The following is a 19,025-nucleotide window of genomic DNA, read 5'->3' as shown; positions in this document are numbered from 1 at the left end:
ATCTATGGTACAAACAGCCACTTAAATTCTTAGTTAGCAAACACAAGCGTTGACAGACAAGCACTGCAACACGTTGCTTTAAAAGAAATGCCCAAACATTTAGAAAGAAGAAACTCTGGGACCCAAAACCAAGATCCACATGACACCAGCATCTCGGAGAGAGCTCTCTGCACAACAGCCCCAGCACTGTAACTCAGCCCATGCAGTGCAGCAAGCCCAGGAGACCAGTTCTGCCTACACCATCGAGAACAATCCTCACAGATTAGATACTTAAGAAACTTTATTCTCAGCAGGGCAGGGACTGAGAAGCAGCATCTTCCCCCAGAGCTGTCCACAACCTGCACAGCACTACAGCTTTCTCTGTGAGTAAGCAGCAGTAAACCTGAGAGGACAGATGGGTAAGGTGACACGTTCAAAACATCCACAGCATTTCTCCAGGGTCAGGGACATGTAATGCCTTCCTCTGGGAGATGACATTTAAGAAAAACATCATTGCAATGCAAAGCTGTTACTGGAAAAACCTTGGATTTACTGAAAGCTCTTTAAAAATAAAACAGAATGAAAGGTCTCGATTGCTTTCTGGCCACTCCAGCGTTCAGACTACACATCTCGGGGACATTTCTCCCTGGGGAAAGCATGGGGTCATTTTTAAAACGGTCCCGCTACACCGCAGGGATGAAACAAGCCGAGTCCTGGTGCACCAAGTCACAACCCCTCCTGACCTAGAGGGGACCCGGACCTTGTAAGGTCAGAGCAGGGAGAAGCCGGGAACCAGGAACAAGCACTTGCTGCTTCCCTGAGCTGTACAGCCCGAGGACAGCAGTTCCAGTGAGGAGCTTGTAAGCCTGAAAGCTCAGAGGGAGCTGCTTAAGAGGCTGAAGTCAGGAATTAAAGAGTTTCCTACCAGAGCTGGGCCATGTCCCAGCAACTTCCAACTTGATGGGAAACCCATGACACAGACCCAAAGCTTCTGGGTAAATCCCTGTTTACGCTATACTGGATCACACTCAAAACCCTTCCTTCCAGCCAATGCTACGGGCAGCCTCAACAAGCCCACGGATGTACTCAGGCAATAAGATTTCTTCCTCTGCTCAAACACAAACCCCTCAGAGCAACCAGCTGCCAGCAGGACAGAAGGCAGAGCCCCACCGCGGCCCCTCTGCCCACTAACGCCAGAACAAGCCAGGGATGCCACCTCTGGCTCCATCCCACCAGCAGCACCCAACGCCTCGTACCGCCTCACTCTGCTCGCGGACACGTTTGCCAGTGCTGTGGCTACCTCTGGCCTCTCTCTGCTGTCACTAACCCATTTCCACCGTGACCTCCTGCCTCGCACCACCAGCCCCTGGCAAGCTGCCCCACCACCGAGCCCACGTGCATCCGTCACCATTGCTGTTGCGAACGCACTAGCCTGAGCTCTCTGAGCAACCAAAAGCGGGACGTCAGCAGCCTGAGCGGAGCCAACAGCAATCCCAGACCTGCCTTTGGGTGACAGCCACCACCACTCCTCGCAGAGGCTTTGCACAGGGTCAGCACCAGGCTGCCCCGACCTCCCCGCCAGAGACCTCTGGGCTGCGGCAGCTCCGGGGCTGCTGCACGTTGCGAGCGAGGCGGTGGAGCAGCTTTGCGTGTCGGGCAGGGCACGCAAAGCTGCTCTCCTTCCTGGAGCCGCTTCCTTTCCGACTCAAAAGGAGATCTGACGATTCATCTCGTCTCTCAGAGGCCGTTGGCAGGTTCTGGGTGCTGTTTTGCCCGACACGGCATGGGGGCTGGGCCATAGGAAGCGTCTCTGCGCAGACAGATGAGAGTCTGCAAGACGCCTGCAGAGCCCAGACTGGGTTTTGCAGGATTTTCTGAGCAGGTTTCCCCCTGCCCTCCGAGGAGTAAGGCAGGGTGAGAGAGGAAAGGTTTGCACTGGGCTCTGCTACAGCTGCCCCCGTGCAGCATCAGCACCCAGGGACAGAGCACCAACAAACAAAAAATAAGGAAAGGAAATTCAGCATCTTTTGGATGAGGAAGCACCAACCCCAGGCACTGCCCATCTTCAGAGCAGAGAGCACAGGGCTTGACCTTGGTGACTCAAAGGAAAAAATACCAAGTGTCACCTCCCCAAACAGGGAAGTGGGCTTCGGCACGGCGCAGCGAGCACTAATCCCCTTGTGACCTCTCCTTCACGCACCCAGGGAGCACAGCGACTAGTACCACCTCCGCGAGGCAACTCCAAACCCCAGCTGCCGAGGCCCGTGAGCCGCCCGCTCCCCCCACTGCACCCCGCGGCCAGCGCAGAGCCAGAGATGCTCCATCAGACCACGTCTGACCCCTCCGCCCCTTCCAGCAGCATTGCTGTGGTCGTGCCCTTCCCCAGCGCCCTTCTCCAGGACTCAGCCCCTCAGGGGTTGTTTTCAGCCACCCCTCCAGCAATCAGTTGTTTGACTCACAGCTGGATTTTGCTGGATGAGGAGGCAAACCCAAATTGACTGTTATTATAAGTTGTTTTTCTCAGCTTCCGTGTGCATGAGGGAGGCAGCAATAGGATGCGTGTGAGTCCCGATACCTGCAGGTCGCTGCAGCTGCAACACGGGGCTGTGCTTAGAGCACCCTCCAGCACCCTGCTCCGTTCGTAGCAGGGTGGGACAGAGGAGAGCCGCCCCAGCACCCATCCCTGCCACGCAGCCCCGGTGCCGCGGCTGCCATCAGCAGATGAAGCCATCAGCACCCCGAGCCGAGGCAGGCTGTGCGGGAGTCCCTTCCACCACCCAGCTCCGCTGCGGCGTGCAAGGAAGGAGCCTAAGGGTTAAGGCTCTCTGAGGAGGGCTCTGTGCGTGTCTGCCTTCATCTCATCGCTCATCTCAGCCACTTTGCTTCCTGCCCTGGTGCCGTGCCAGCGAGAGGTCCTGGCCAGCACCACGCTTCCTTCCGACAGCTCAGACACACACACAGGGTGCTGCGCTCGCCGCCCAGGGACCTCTCCGAACCTGGCCCAGCCCCAGCTCCCCGCAGCGAGAGGTAACACTCACCAGCTCCACCTGAGGACCGAGTCCTTCCAGGATGCGGTGGGCAGCCTCTGCCTTCTTCTGCAGGGAGAAAAGGGGAGAGGGAGAAGAAAAGTTATTTCTGCCATCGGTTCCAGTCGCAGCCCTCTGCTCCAGCTCTCCCCCTGGGCTAAAACCCCCTCCCAAACCTCCACAGAGCCGCCACAATCCCACCCCTGCCTGAAAGTGGGTGGAAAGGTTCAGCTCAGCCTCTGGACCCGCAGGGAAGCCCCACGGGCGAAGGGCTCCAGCACTCGAGTTATCACAACTTTAATGCAATGAAGCGACCCAAACCCCTGACCTCGCTGGTACCAGGCAGGGGGATCGCACCCGGTACCTCAGCATGGCACCGCGCAAGGAGGAGGGCGGGCAAGCCGGCACGCACGCAGAGATGCCCTTTCTAGGATTCATCACTTCACGAGCATGTGATCGTTAGATTTGAGCTGCCCTTGGCTCCTGTCTTGCTCTCGCTTCCCTCCCCTCCCCGCCGCAGAGGAGCCGTCCTCTGCCCCCTCCCGCCCCCGGCCAAGCTACCTAGTGCTTATTAGAGGGGAAAAAAACAGCCAGGAACATGTGTCAGGGGCTGTGTGGTGGTTACTAATTAAACAGGCCTGAAAAAAGACACGGGTTGGCTGCAGCAGGAGCCTAAATAAAAGATGACATTTTCAGTAAACAGCACTTCCTCGCAAAGCCAGGCTGTTCTGGGGGGTTACTGACAGCCCCATAAATCCAGATCGCTGCACGCTGCCGGTGAGCCACGGGGCTGAGCCAATAAAGTGGAACACCTGGCAGTGAGGGGGGTGAGGAGAGGGATTTTTCGAGATGTTTGTTCAATAAGATCGGTAGTTTTAGCTAGTTTGGGGTAGGAGGAAGAAAAACCCCACAGCTGCCTAAAACAGGGGTGAAGGAGCAGCGGGCAGAGCTGAGCTTCCCCAGGATTTAAAGGAGAGGGCGCAAAGGGAGGAGGGGAAACCCTCTTTTGAAGCACATTCAACATTTTAACCCACTAAGCACTCAAGCCCCGCTGGAGCTGCGGGCTGGGAGCTGAGCCCAGGGTTGGGGAGCTGGGGAGGGCTGGTCTCCCTGCGGGGCTTTGGCAAACCCCGGGTGAAGACCCCCCAGGGCAGGGAAGGGATGTCCTGGCTCACGCTGCTCTCTAGCACTGGGCACCTCTCACCTCCAGGCCAGCTCACTCAGGATGAGCTTCCCAGGGTCTCAGCGCAGGGGATGTCTCCCCAAAAGCCGGCACATCGCCCTGCCAGCTTGCCCCCGCATCCGCACCCCTCGGTGGGTTTCCAAAAGCTTCCCCTACCCCCCACCGCCGGCCGGTGCTCAGAAGCAGTGACGCAGCTGGTAGGTGTGCAGGTTCCTCGCCGGGGCTTTGCACACCCACACACTCTGATCTGAGTCACCCTGCCACAGCCAAGCCCCGAACTAGCCCCGGCCCCACCGCCAACCCCGCGCCAGGGGCCTCACCGCAACCAAGCGACCAGGACGCATTTCCAGCTCCTCTGTTTACTGCACGCTCGGGAGCACACAAAGCTTCTCTGCAATTTAGAAGGGACTCCAAGGATGCCAGGAAAGATGTAACCCCAGAGCATGCCTGCTCTGGCACCGTCCCCACGCATACACGCGGTGCACGCAGCAGCCCCGCTCCTGCGCAGAACGTCTCGGGGGTCACACGTGCCACTATCACCCCTTGTACCGCACAGACAGGGACACACACACGCACACAGAAGCGGAGCAGTTCGATGCTGTGGCAGAGCCCGAAACGCAGCTGGAGCCCATCCCAGGGAGCTGCTCTGCCCCTTGGGCCTCTCCCAAGTCTCTGCTCCATCCCAGGAGGACCACGGGCCGGGAGGTGCCCCCAGTGCCCGTCTCTCTCTTGGGGACACGCAGACGGGGCAGCCCCTCGGCAGCTCGCTCCCGCGTTGCCAGTGTGCCGCTCGGTGCACGCCACGCTTCTGCCCAGTGCCGGACAGGCAGGGAGATGGCTGCAGGAGCACAGCGAAATCATGGCCATCCTGGTGATGAAGACGGGTCTTTGACCAAGGGCATCCCAGAACGAAGCCAGGGAGGCGCTGGGAAACAGCTACAACAAAGCAAGCACCTGCCCTTGCTTGGGGCTCGCTCAGGCTCCAGGGAGAGGAGCCACACGTCTCCACACAGCAATTACATTTTCCACACTGCAATAAACTGCTCCCAACTCTTCTCCCACGCCACACTGGTGTAGATGTGAGGGTGCCACGCGCTCCCCAGTGAGGACAGGGAGTGTCACTGCGAGTCCTCACGTTCTTGTCAGTATCCACCAAACCACCCCACTACCAGCTCAGGAGGCAACAGCTGTAGGGGACCATGTGGCCAGCAAACCTCCAAGAAAACCAGTGTTATGTCCTGGTACCACATTAAGCGTCCTCCATGGGCTACTTGACACGTAAGGAAATGGAGGGACCATCCTCACCTGACCCACGGGGGAAGCAGTGACCCACGGCACAGGACCTGCCTGCAAAGCTTGAGGTCAACGGGGCGTAACGCATGGCCTGAATGGTAACAGACATGTATCTACCCTGCCCATAAAATAGCACATCTGTTACGGAGCGCGTGCCTCTTCCACACGAGATCCCTTCCCCGAGCAGGGTTCTCCCACCAGGTTCACGCAGAGGGAGAGCCACAGCTAACACAGCACCCAGCTCTGCCGTCCCCAAGGATGCTCCAGCTGATGACAGGGAAATCAAACCCCAGCAAACACAGCCTGGGCAAGAAACCCACGAGCTGCACAGCCTGGCCCAGCTCCCCTCGAAGCGTTACACATTTCCACTGCTGCGCACCCGGCTCCATTAATGGGAACAAGCCAAGTCTGCTCAGGAACTTGCCCCTTGGAAATATTCATCACGTGATGGAGAAATCCCAGCCAGACCTTAATATTTTGGTCTCCAAGAGCTATAAAACCTGCTGACCTCAGAGAACATCAGCACCATGGCATGCAGAAACCTTAAACAGTTAAAACCAGGGGGTAGGATTTTCGAGGAGGGGTCATTAAAACTGCTACAAAAGACACCGGATCCGCTGCCAGGAGGGTGATTTGGCACCTGACCACCCTGTGCAGCGAGCAGGAAGCATCAGCTCACCCCAATATTTTCTGGTGCGTACTTGGGACAAAACTCAGCGCCCTGATCAGCTGCAGGTAGTGTAATTATGGGCAGAAGATTGCAGCTGCAGCCGGTCCCACCAAAGGCCCCTTCTCCCAGGCACCAGCGGACGGCACAGCTAGGAAATGATGATGCTGCAGGCCTGTGTGTACAATGCAAAGAACTTTGAGAAAAAGACGAGTATTTTCAGCTGCAGCATTTGCCATGTTTAGACAAGTTAATGAGAGAACCCAGAGGCAAATCACCACAGGCAGAACATGTGGCGAATCAAGAAGAATGACATAATTTGTCTTGCATTAACCGACTGTAACGTACACATCCCCAGAACGAGAGATCAGGAGGGGAAGCTATTCCGAGCACGTCATAGCTTTGTACGTACACAAAGAAATGCCTCTATCTTGAAAGGTGCCCAATTAACACTTGACACCCGCTGTAATTGCCGATGCTCCTTGCTGTGTTTATCAGATCACAGCAGAACCATAACGAGCTGCCTGAAGGACCACGCAGACAGAGGCGAGAGCTGGCGGCAGAACTGGGGAGGACCCGTTACGCCCAGCAGAAGGGTCCCACCACGCTGGGGTTCTTCCTGGAAGACAGACAGACACAGGGAGACAGGGTCCTGCCAGGGGACCCCCCTAGCCAGCAGCCTGGCTGGGGAATTCAGGCAAACCTCAAACCGTTCGGGTGCAAGGGCAGCCCCCAGCTCCCCCCGCAGCTGCAGACCACCAGCAGCCCTGTTAAATCCTCTCCTTTCCAAAGGCACAGCCACCTGGGACTTGGTTCCGATACCGATTTCATTAGGAGTACGTTTAGTGATTGACCCCGCAGAAGGAAACTAGAGGGTTCATCCTGCATCTGCTGAATAACCCCACCCGCACCTGGAATCCCGGTTATTTAACAGAAAGAAACGTATCGGGAAGCAAACCTAAGCCATTACTTCTGCTGAGACGTGTGAAGATCCCCACCGGTTTTACAGCCCCTCTGCAGCTCCACAGCAAACAGCCAATGACCCCAATTCCGTACAGAGTCCTGAAATATCGCTACAGCGCCGGGAGCAGCGGCATTCGTGGGGGGACTGAAGCCCCGAGGCTAAATTTTGCTCCCACTTACCATCAGAGACGCTTTGCTCGGGCAGAGCAGCTCTGGGTTTCGCACCGGCACGGGTGAACCGTGGGCACTCCCGAGGGCAGAGGAACCGTCCGGGCACGGCTCAGACGGGGAGGTGAAGCCCATCGCGGCCTAGTCCTCCACATGCATTTTCGGAGGGATCAAGGTGTCTCGAGAAGTGTGGCTGAACCACACACACTGATCTGTGTCACCACGGGGCCCACGGATGCAAAAGGGGACCTGAAGATGGGGCAAGCAGCAGCGTCTGCCCCCAAAAAACCTCCCTCCCCGTCGTCCCACGGGCAGGGCCGCAGGCAGGCAGACCATGGCCAGGGAGGGCACGCGCTTACCCCGTCTCACGCTCCTCCAGCAGGCCTGGAGCTAAAGATGTCCTCGCCAGCAACAAAAACCTCCCTGCAGACTATGAAAATCTCCATTCTCGCCTAAAAAGCGTTTGGCTTCCAAAGCAAACTCCAGCCCCTTGTTTTTCCTTTGAAGAAACTGAAAATAGGCGTGGGAGGGGGAAGCGGGCAGGCGAGCAACTTCCCGGCCATGTGAGCTCCCGTGGGGATGACGAGCCGACCCCACGAGGCAGCGCAGCATCCAGCACCGGGGGAGGGAGAGTCTGGGATTTTTGCGTGGGCTCTTCTTAAATCAAAGTTTTAAAAATGGAAGAGAAGGAAACACAAGAGTTATTTTGAGAAAGTGGATCTGAAATTAGGAGGTGGCATTTTCTTGGACTGCCTCCAGCCACGGCTCCGTGCAGCACAGAGCTGCTGCAGCTGAACCGCGCTCCCGGGGTTATTTATAGCAGCCCGTAGGCAGCAGCGCTGGGGAACGGGAGGGTTTCTGTTTGGGACCAGGCATGTCCTGCACGGAGATAAGCAAAGCCCTTCGAGAGGCAGGAGAGCTGGGCACAGGGCGGCGCTGGGAAAGATCCCTGTCCTGGCGGCACGACGTGCCGGGGGCAGGCGGAGCTGCACAGCAAAGGGACAGGCTGGAGCTGGACTTTGTTTAAAACAAAACTGGGGAGAAGCATGGCTGAAGTCAGCAGAAACCCTGGAAACCCTCAGGTGAGACATTAGGGTCATTAGCCATTGGAAGGGGCTGCCCAGAGAGGTGGTGGAGTCACCATCTCTGGATGTGTTTAAGAAAAGACTGGACATGGCACTTAGTGCCATGGTCTAGTTGACATGGTGGTGTCAGGGCAATGGTTGGACTCGATGATCCCAGAGGGCTCTTCCAACCTGGTTGATTCTGTGATTCTGAGACACCTTTCACCATGAAGCAGCAAAGCAAACAGTCTGGGGGGGATATAAAGGCCCTGCCTCTGTGCCAAGATCTGCTGGGACCAAACCATGACCTGTCAGTGCTGGTTTCATGGGAAAAAGTTTTCATTCCTACGACCACGGGTACTAATTTTTTCCCCTTTAAACCTCAGCATCCTCCCTCTGCGAGCCAAACCACCCCAAGCAATTTGCTGCCCTCCCTTCAAAGCAGGCGGGGTGAGCCCTGGAGCCGAGGGAAGGGAAAGCAGTGCCACTTCCCCACGGCACCAGCAGCGCCAGAGCCCCATCCCCGCGGGTACACGCAGCCGTGGTTACAAATGACCGATCACAAACAGTAAGAACACTGAGGAAATAAGTCACGCTGGAGCCATGGGTTAAGGCCAGTCCCCGCCAATCCTGTGCACAGCGTGACAACCCGACTCACTTCGGTTGCTCGCCAGCCTCGGCCTTTGGCTCGTCGTTGCCAGCCAGTTCCTGGGGTCGGCTTTCTCGTACTCCACCCACAGCCCAGGGGTGAACCCCAGGTCACGGCTGGGTTTCCACGCGCACGCAGACCTAGCATCACACCCTGCACGGTTACGGTGCTGTTCAAAGGTGTATTAATTATAAAGCAAGGTGCTAACGAAGCTTTGCCACTGCAAACCGTTATTGAACGTTTCACCATCGTAAAACTGCTGAAAACGTTGCCGTGGCACAGAAGGCTTTTAGAAATCAAAGTCTCAGCACTGGAGCAGTCGTAGGAAAGCTCCGGTCACTCAACCCAAGGAGACCAGGGTCCACGCTCCTCCCTCCCACAGATCTGGGTTCTCTGCTTTTCTCATCCTTATTTCCAGGACCTGGAAACGCAGGACACGGCATTATCTGGTCTGGGTTAGTCGTGGACAAAGCTTCTAAGTCAACGCACCTACTGGGAACTCCAGATCCTGAAGCAGACATTAAAAACAGACATCAGGACCATCAAAAAAACCAACCAGCACCAAAAAACTTCCTTAAAATCCAATTAAAAATGAAAGGATTCTCAACGACTCCAGGCTAAATGTTTCATTTTTGCCTTTTTGGAAATTTTGCTATCACGCACAAGGGTTAATAGCATCTAACCTCTGACCTTTCCGCTTTTTATCCGGACTATCTGAAAGCCCATCATGCAACACCGAGCCAAGATGAGGCAACCCCACAACAAAAGTTATCACAAACAAAAGCAAAATGAATCCGGCTGTTTCAGCAGCCAAATACAAAAATGCCCCGACCCCAACTACCACATAAACTAGAATTTGGGGAAAAAAACCAAACCAAACCAAACCAAACCCTGCAGATTCAATGCTCGAAAGCGGTTTCACTGATAAGGTTTTATTCACTGTGTCAGCTCCATACTGACAACGCAGGCCTGATTCCTCCCCTTCTAATGTAAATCAGGAGTTCATAGAAAATCAGAGTTATAGGGACATAAAATCCCTGTGGGATCTGAGTCACACTCAGTGCCTTTGAGTAGTTAACGGCTAGATTATACTTTGCAATGCTAAAAGTGTTCATTTATTTCTTCTCTTATTTATGGATGGGGCATTAATGCTTTATGAAGGTATTCGGGGAGGGTAAACGGATAGCTGGGAACACGCTCCGCACAGCCACAGCAGCAGCAGGGGGTGGAAAAAGTTCAAACGGCTCCTTTGAATCCCCATTTTACAGCATAATGCTGAATTTACAGATAGATAGCTGTGCCCTTTGGAAGGAACAAGCACCGAGACAGAAAACGAATTAAAATTTAATCTTATTGATTTCCACCAACTCAATCCCAAGAGCAAGACAGACGCTGCCGCCCCCTTCCCCCGCCTGCACTGCATCAAACCCTGTTTTTCAGGGGGCTGACAGCGGCGCGGGGATGGGCTCGCGTGGCCACGAGCAGCGTGCATGGCGACATGGGGGGACTCGTCCCAGCCCTTGCCACGCCGCGGTGGGCGAAGTCACGCCGTGTCCTGACACGACCTCTCCCTCTCCGATAAACGAGCTCAATGTTTCAGGGTAAAGCTGATGTGCGCTTGTTTGCAGGGACAGGGACACAAGGATGGAGGCTGGTTTCTGCCTGCCAGTCCCCAAGCAGGAATTCTGCCTGGCTCCCACGCACGGCAGGGCTGCGAGAGCCTTTGAGCACCCGGATCCGGCTTGCGGAGAGCTGGCGATGGGTACGCGCGGGCTCCACGTCGTCACGATGGTTGGAGAGAAGGCACGAGCACGCCTGCCTGCACGGTAGCCGATGGGGACTTTGGGCACGCGGGGGATCTGGAGGAGAATTCACCCAGCAAAGCCACGCGCCGGTGGGCTGCTGGCACGGCCGGGGCTGCCGCGGTGCAGCATCGTCCAGGACACGCTGGCAGGGAGAGCTCAGCCAGCCCAGCGTCCCAGGACAGGCACGGAGAGCAATCCGGAGCCACAGCAACACTGCCCTCCTCCCCGTAACGGTCCTGGAAATTTCCATTGGAAGCACAAAAAAGTCTTCGAGCCCAGGTGTGCTCAATCCATTTCAGGGGAAGATGGATGCAAGGAATGCCGCGAACGGCCCAGCGGAATAAAGCCACGACTAAAAATACACCCAGAGGATCTGCCCTGCTTATGAGGATTTGAGGTGGAAGGAAGCTAAATTCCCTCGATATAATAACTCAGCCCAGAGGAGCAAATTCTCAGTTTAGTCTACGGATAGTAACCGAAATGTTAACTTCCATTCTCATGCACCCTCTCAGAAATGGTACCGTTTGCACTCACAGTTGAAATTCTGGCTTGGATACACACACGGGTGTTTTTCTGTGTTATCCTGCAAACCTCTCCCAAAAGGTACTTTCTCAGGTGCAACTTCACAGCTCATCCTTGGAGACAAGATAAAGTGGCTCCAGTCAGCGCATACCCAGGGCAGGAGGCACCCGGGTCTCCAATACCAACTGCCTCTCCATAACCCAAGTCCTCTAAACCCTTCCCAAATGCAACCACAGCCTCGCAGGTTTTCACCGCAGCCCAGAGCAGCTTCCCTCCATTCTTCCCCAGCAGAATCTGTACAGTCAACTTTTTTTTTTCTGGAAATCAATTCCTTGCCCAGCAGAGCATAGCTAGAAGGGCTTACGGGTCACGTTTTCCACAATTACCCTCGCCAAGGAACGTTTCAAATCACACGTGTTAAGTAGGTCACAAGAGGGAAAAGCAGCACGGTGGGTGTTTAGCGTCAGCGCACCTGAACGTTGAGAAAATGGGATAGAGGCCAGCGCCGAGCTGCATCCCAACCCCTCGTCCAGACCCAGCGCAGCAGTGAGAAAAATATATAGACTTCCCTGATGAACCGTAAGTTAAAATTAGAAACCATTCACCCCTGCAAAGCCACAGCTATCGGCAAAAGGAAAGTAGGTCACAGAACGGCTGGTTAACTCAATCTTCCGGCATTCCTAGCTGCTCTGTCCTCACATAACCTCTTCTCTCCCATGGACCGTTCACGGTGTCCCCTTTGTTCGGGCTGTAACTGCCCGCAGTGTGCGGCTCCGGCGCGGCCTGGCAGGGGTGGTGGGAACGGGCACGGCAGCGCCCGCGAGCTCGGCGAAGCACAGACCCGCGGCTCATGAGAAATCAAACCTGAGCCAGGCGACTGCCCCTCCCTGAAGCACCCCGCCTCCCACCTGCTCCGGGACCGGCACCAGCGCTGGCCGCCTGCCCCTTCCACGGCATTGCTCTTTAAAGATGATTTCGGGCTTCGCCAGCTCTTCTGGGGTGCTTTACTCTCATCTCCTCCCGAGGCCTCAATATCCTCTTTTTATTTGCATCCCTTACAGCACGCTGCCTCCCTCCTCAAGCGAGCCACACGCTGAGCGATGTGGGTGGATCAGGCTTCTCCTCCCTCTGTGCGTAGCCTGGAGCCCGGCTCAGCCATCACAGCCGCTTTTCCTGCGAGCAGACCTCAAGGCATCCAACTTCGCTGCTTTTCCACAGCACAGAGGAGGCAGAAAGCCTTAAAATTTGGCTCAGTGACCCTCCCCGCTCTGGATCAATATGTCTCCATCTGGCTCGCGGCCCTTTGCTCCTACCAACTGACCGTGCAATTAAGTATTAAGCTGCAGCAAAGCCGCAGGCCAGCACAAGCGTGCCTGGGGCTCTCCCCACGGCCGACAGACGGCTGGGTACGCCCGGCTGCTCTGCTGCCACCAAACCCACCCGAAGCAACCTGACATCTGACCACCAGCCACTCTTTTCCACCCACAACCCTAACCGACGCTGCTCCCACGTCCTTTCCTCTTCCAGCTTTCCTCCTCCTGGCCCCAAGGGGAAGAGCAGTCAGCACCGAAAGGCATCCCAAACCAAAAGGCATCCCAAACGTCTCCAACGGAGGTGAGAGGCTGAAAGCTGAGCCCGGGGATGCCCTTTAGAAGGACAATTGCATCCTGAATCCCACCTTTGTTACGGGAGCCATGACAAGGGCAATGCTGTCGGCAAGGCTCAGCACACCCTCCCCCTTGCAGCCCGCATCTCCGTGGGATGGTACTTAAAAGGGTCCTTTCATCACCCAGCCTCAGCCATTACAGGGCTCTGTCGCCTCTCCATAGCCTGTGAACAGATCATGTCTTCTTCAAAGGAGGAACTTCCCTCCCTCCTGCCATGGTTTCTATCAAGCAAAAGGGAAGGGTTGTTTGGTTTGAGTCTCCTGCCCACAGATGGGCTTGCTTACACGCTACTCGCAAGGGGACTTTACAAGAACAGGGGAAGAACCATCATTTGCCCATCCCAGGGATCACACAGACACGCACACGGAGCCAGATTTGAAATTATGCAGACGTTTGGTGTCAGACGTGACCTTTGCTTGCTGAGCACCCACCTGGAATGAGAGCACCCTATGGCGAAGGTTAATAGCAAAGCACTCCTGGTAGCAGCCTGGCTTCAAGGATCAGCATAACTTGGAATAAATTTGGGCACGCTGACACATGGATGCCACCAGCTCTGAGCACCATATGCGACAGTGTCCCAGGTATTATGGCCGCACACTTTCAAGGAGAAACTGAGAACTCCACGCTTGCTCTCCACGCTCTTTGCCACCACCCACGGGACAGGGCAGCAGCCCCGAGGGATAGCCCTGAGCTATCAAGGCTTCGAGAGCAGATGGTGTCTGCTGTGGAGGAGGTGATGGGAGACTCAGGGAGGCGGGAGGGAAAGGGTGACCATGCTGCTGGCATGGGCAGGGACAAGAGGTGACAAAGCAGGACAAGGGTCTAGCAGGACACTCAGCTCTGAGCCAGGTCCAGGTAACAGGCACTGCTACAACGCAGGCCGTTGGGGATGCGAGGGCTGAAGATCACCTCTCCCTCCTGCCTCACCACCACCACCCGTTTCTTCCCCTTGTAACACAGTCCAGGTACACGAGAGTGTCCAGGGAGGACAAGGCTCAAGGGAATAGGAATAAAAATGTTTAAGACCTTTTTTTGAACCTAACCCCTTGACACAGGAGGCACAAGACATCTATCTCAGGAGCCCTGGAGAGGGCACTTGGTGGTGCCAAGGGGAGGAAGGCTTTGAGAAACACTCGTCACCCGCCCCCAGAGCCCCTTGTCTGCAAAGCTGTCACCAGCCGGCGCCTGCCAACGCTTCAAACACCCGACCTCAGCCTTCACCCACTCATACAACAGACCGTGCCAGCGCTGAGTTTCCTATTGCTCAGGGAGAGAAGCAGATGGAAAAAGGAGAACCAGGAAAACCACGCTGCCTGGGAGCGCAGGGGATGTGATTTTTCTTTTTAGGAGTCGGGCACCTGGATTTCTGCAGCTCCCAGTGAAATCACTGGCCTCGCAATTCAGAATAATTAGAGACGGGTAGTTTTCCTTTTATGCAAAATCATCCTTTTTATCCAACACCTAAATGAAAATGAATATGCTTGATTATCTACCAAAGGGCCCAATTTCCTAACATTACTCTGAAGCACACAGCAAAATTCGTGTCTCCTCAGGCTGCTATCACAGGCAACAGCTGAGTGCGACACGAGCAGCCAAGGCAGAGACCCAGAGCCAGGGACGCCAGCCTGACCTTTGCTAATGCTATTTACAGCAGCAAATACCCCCAGACCCAGCCGTGGCTGCATCGCCGTCCTTTCTGCTCCAGCCTGGGGGGCTCAGGGCAGCCAGGAGACCTCGTAGCTGGCCTGCCAGCATTGCAGCATCACAGACATCCCCCTCCATCTGTGCAGCCCACCCCACCACACCACAGCCCATCTTTGAGGCAGTTTTTGACCAGGTTCACTCCCGGGGGAGAGGATGAAACAAGCTGTTTAACAGACAGGGCTCTCGAGCATCTCCCGAGCGCTTCAAATCTAAGGCTGATCGCAGGAACCCCCCCCCAGGCAGGTTCTTCAGAAGACATTTGTGCCCAACCCACACAGCAGAGCGAGCTCCTCATGACAACGGGGCTCTGTCTACCCACCTCCCATGGCCTCCGCCCCGGGGGTCTCGCCCAGAGGAATCCCCCACCTATCCCTCACCAACCTCCCCGTCCCCGGCCAGGGTGACACGGCACGATCGCACGTTTGTACTTCCATCGTTTCCAGACTCACCCTGTTCTCGTCGTAGATGATCTGCACCAAGCTGCGATGTTTGGACTCGATAGGAGGGGGGGAGATGGGTTTTTCAGGCTCTGGTGGTTTGGCTGCTTCTTCCTCCAACTGTTGCTGTGGAAGGAGAAGGGGGAGGAGGAGGGTGAGTCACAGCGAGAATCGCAGCCGTCCCCGTCCACACGAGAGACTCTGCGGTGCCGCGACCGAGGCAGAAACCGCCATGGCAGAAGGTTTCCTGCGAGACACAGGCAGGCTCAGGCCGCAGAGGGACGGGGAGAGGGAGAAGAGCTGCGTAACATCCCCTGCCACGCAAGCGTGGCGCTGGCCTGCCCCAGGCACCCGGCCCCGCGCTGGTGGCTCCGTGCTTTTTTAGGCATGAAGGATGAGGACCTGCCTTGAACGAGCCTCCTGGAGAGAGCTCAAGGCTAGAAATACTGATCGTACTGGAAATCCTTAAGGGGAGCCACAGCTCCAGCCCAGCTCCCTGCTGCTACCTGCGCTGCGGGGAGCGGTGGAGGGGCGAGCAGCGAGGCTGCCCTCCGCCTTCGGCTTTATCCTGCGATGCTGTGGTGGGAGCAGACGTCCTGGGATGACTGTTCTCAATGAAATGACTTGTGCACCGGCCGCCCCTGCGCCGTGCAGCCAGATGGGCCAGTAACTATGGCAGAGAAGCAGTAACACCACAAAAACTGACATCTCTGGTCACAGTCAGCCCGACCAGACATGTGGCAGCCCTCCTGGCCAAGGTGAGGCATGCAAAGTGCTCAAGAGGGCAAGCAACAGCTACGGGACAGCACAGGACTGAGACATGGGCCACCAAGAGACCCTTTGGTGAACTTTCACGGGGAGCCTAAGTACTCAGGTTGCAAATACCTGCAGCATAAACACGCCACGCGGCTCCGCTAGTCCCAGCGGGCAGAGGAAGAGCTGCTGAGGGCCCTGGCACAGAAGCAATGCCTTCCAGCCACAAGCCATCCCGCTCTCCTGGGAAGGCAGCTTTAAGACTCATTCCTCTCCTCCCTTCACGCAGGACAAGCTGTCCTGAGCAGAAACCACTGAGTAACTCCAGGCTCCAACTAGAGAAAGCGCAGCAGGCCTGGACGGCCATCACCAGGGTGACCTGCCCTCAGGGACAACAGTGCTGAGCAGCTCGGTTTGTTGGCTCTTCTGCTTTCTTACTGTCTCTACTGCATCACCACAGCTCCACGCTTCATGGTATCTTGGCTTTGAGGTGCAGCAGCTGCATGTAAAAATACACCACGCCGTCCCCTCCAGCTCCACGTGTCCACCTGTGCTGGGACACGACAACCCAGGGTGCATGTCTCAGCCCAAGCTTCACTCCCACTCCCAGCAGAAGCATCCAAGAACTGCTCCATGAGCATGTCCATCACATCCCCACCACGCACGCAGTAAAACGCACCCAGCCCCAGAGCTGGCTCGAATGCCCACTACCCCCTGGGGAGATGGAAAACAGAAAGGAGCATGTACGCACCTTTAGAGGCCACTAATCTTTTAACGTGTTCCTACCCCCCCGTGAGCCGCTCGGGCCATGGCAAACCTTAATTATAAAGCAGATCTAAGAAAGCACTTTTGAATATCACCGCGGTCAGCGCGTGTATCTGACGCTCGACCTGCGCCTCCGGCTCTCCCGACGGGTGCGAAGCAGGAGGAGACATCTGAGCCCTTCCAGTAAGTGTGAGGAACTGCTGAGCCGAAAGAGGAAAGAACAGATTCCTGCAGGCTCCTCCTGGGGCCACGGGCTCCCTGCGAGGAGGGCGAGCGCACGCCGTGCACGGCAGCTGCGGGGTAGCACCGGCACGGGAGAGGGAGCGGCTGTCTAAAACTGCCTAGGATTTTCTCACTGCTCGGCTCTGAATCTCCAAATCTTTGTTGTTTTTTTTTCCTGCAGCTAAAGGATCCTCTGTTGAAGGAAGGGGAAAAACAAGCGAGTCTCATGCTAGGAAGAAAACGCACCGGGGACTGAGAGCAATCGGCTTGCACCAGCGGCGAGCGCACCACTATCCTCCCGGAGACAGCAGTTTCTGGTGGTCCGAGAAGAAGGTGGGCACCTATTCCTCCCTCAGATCATCTCTGCTCCTGCTGAGGATACCTTTAGCACTGCCTGGGCTGTCGGATGCAGTCCAAGAAAACACTTAAGCACCCAGCCAGGTCTACTGGCTTGGCTGAGACAACTCGCACCCCTTGAATTAAACAAGGGTTTCCTTGGATGAAGCAACCCCACGCCATGGATGCCACTCACACTCCACCTCCCCACAGGTGGACAACTTTTCCCATGCAGGGAAAAGCAGCAGGATAAGGAACTCTGTGATATAACCAAAGAAGAGCCAGCACCGCCAGCCAGATGGCTGAGCACCATCCTGGGCAGGACAGCCCAGGCTCCGCACGTGGCTTCAGCGTGTCTGTGCCGGGATCAGAACCAAGGGGTTACGCCAGCCACACGTGAGGACGGTCAGGGGACAGCCAGCTCGGACCGTCTGCACCCTGGAAGGGTCTGAACCTTCCCCAGCACCTCAGGGATCCATCCCTTTCTGCCCACAAACAGCCGCACCGCCGCGGCATGCCAAAGTCTCCAACCACGCATGAAACAGCCCGAAACCTCCCTTCTCTTCTTGACCACTGTTGTTTCTCAGGCGGCCCAAAGGGGACAAGAGCTCTTCGGGAAGCCACGGCTGAAACCACAGCCTGCAAAGCAGTTCTCAGCATCAGCCCCAGCACGGAAGCAGCGCTCCCAGGCGCCTGCCTGGCTCTTGCTGGGTGTCCTCGCATCAGCCAACGTGCCCCATCACACACCCTCGCTCCCATGTGATGAACTCCAAAAACTCCAAAGAGCCACAAAAGGGATCAGTCAAATCTTCTACTTCTCCTGGGGAAAATATTTGGGTAAAAAAAAGCTGTCAGAAACTTGGCTACATCGTTCTGGAAACCCACAGACATTCTGCAAAGCGGTCGGGTGCGTCGTAAGTGATTTCAGACAAGAGGATTTGATGGCGTATCAGGAAACGAAAGTTTGCCAGTAAGTGGAGGCTCATTAAAAGCAGCTCGTTAAAAGAAAAATACAAATCTAATTATAGCTGAAATACAGTAGAGAATTAAACTCTACTCTCTGTGGCGTAACACCGTACAGTTATTAAAGGGCCAGACCCCAGAGGTAAGGACGCGGCAGGGTCTGCCAGCAGCGCACCTGACCGCAGCAGGCTCAGCCCGCGACAGCTACGCCTGGGAGCTGCGGGAAATGGCAAAGCAAAATAGGTCAGGGTTCCCAGACACGGACAAAATGGATTTCCTAAAGGTCTGCCACCAAAGCTAGGCTGGGACTGTGACCTTTACGGGGAGAGAAGCAGGATGAGAGATGAGTCTTGATGGCTCCACACCCTGTCCCTCCCCGCTCCCAGCAGTGGCTGCCCGAAAGCCCCCTGCTCTCCCAAAATGAAAGACAGCGCAGCGCTGTTGAAGGGATGCACGAGGCCATCGTTAGCCACAGCCCTGGCTCCGGCAGCATCCACAGGCCAACCCGTTTCCAAGGGGAGGAGGTGCCTTCTCCAGGTAAGAGTCCCTTTGGCTTGACCACACGCTGCAGAGGGGCCATTGAAGCCTGCAGCGCTGGCAGGAAGGTGGGTGACGTTTCAGGAAGACCCCATCCCCGCACGGACGAGCCCCCGTGCTGCAGGGACCTGCCTGACGGAGCCAAGGTCATCCCACACGCACCCGGCTGGCACCTGCCTCGTGTTCGGCAGCCAGCACCTGGGTACTGGGATGCTTCACTGGCCCGGGGGAGAGGAGGGGGCTTCCAGCCACGGGGCTTCTCTGGAAACCATGTTCAAAGAGCCAAGGGGAGAACAGAGGAAACTCAGCCAGGAGATAGATG

At 56.2% G+C, this 19,025-nt stretch overlaps 2 protein-coding genes across 12 annotated transcripts in view; both read right to left on the bottom strand.

The window, feature by feature from the left end:
* Positions 1-19,025, bottom strand: part of DHX37 (DEAH-box helicase 37) — a 282,506-nt gene that overhangs the window by 24,079 nt on the left and 239,402 nt on the right. The window lies entirely within an intron of this gene.
* Positions 1-19,025, bottom strand: part of NCOR2 (nuclear receptor corepressor 2) — a 240,334-nt gene that overhangs the window by 102,461 nt on the left and 118,848 nt on the right. For all 11 annotated transcript variants that reach the window (XM_068412732.1, XM_068412731.1, XM_068412739.1 and 8 more), the window contains 2 exons: positions 15,140-15,253; positions 3,018-3,074 (listed from right to left, as the gene is read on the bottom strand). In XM_068412732.1, coding sequence (XP_068268833.1) covers positions 3,018-3,074; positions 15,140-15,253 — 171 coding nt within the window. The remainder of the gene's footprint in view (positions 1-3,017; positions 3,075-15,139; positions 15,254-19,025) is intronic.

This window comes from Nyctibius grandis, chromosome 14 (assembly GCF_013368605.1).
Source record: "Nyctibius grandis isolate bNycGra1 chromosome 14, bNycGra1.pri, whole genome shotgun sequence".
Lineage (NCBI taxonomy): Eukaryota > Metazoa > Chordata > Aves > Nyctibiiformes > Nyctibiidae > Nyctibius > Nyctibius grandis.
This window is presented reverse-complemented; position numbering and strand designations above follow the sequence as displayed.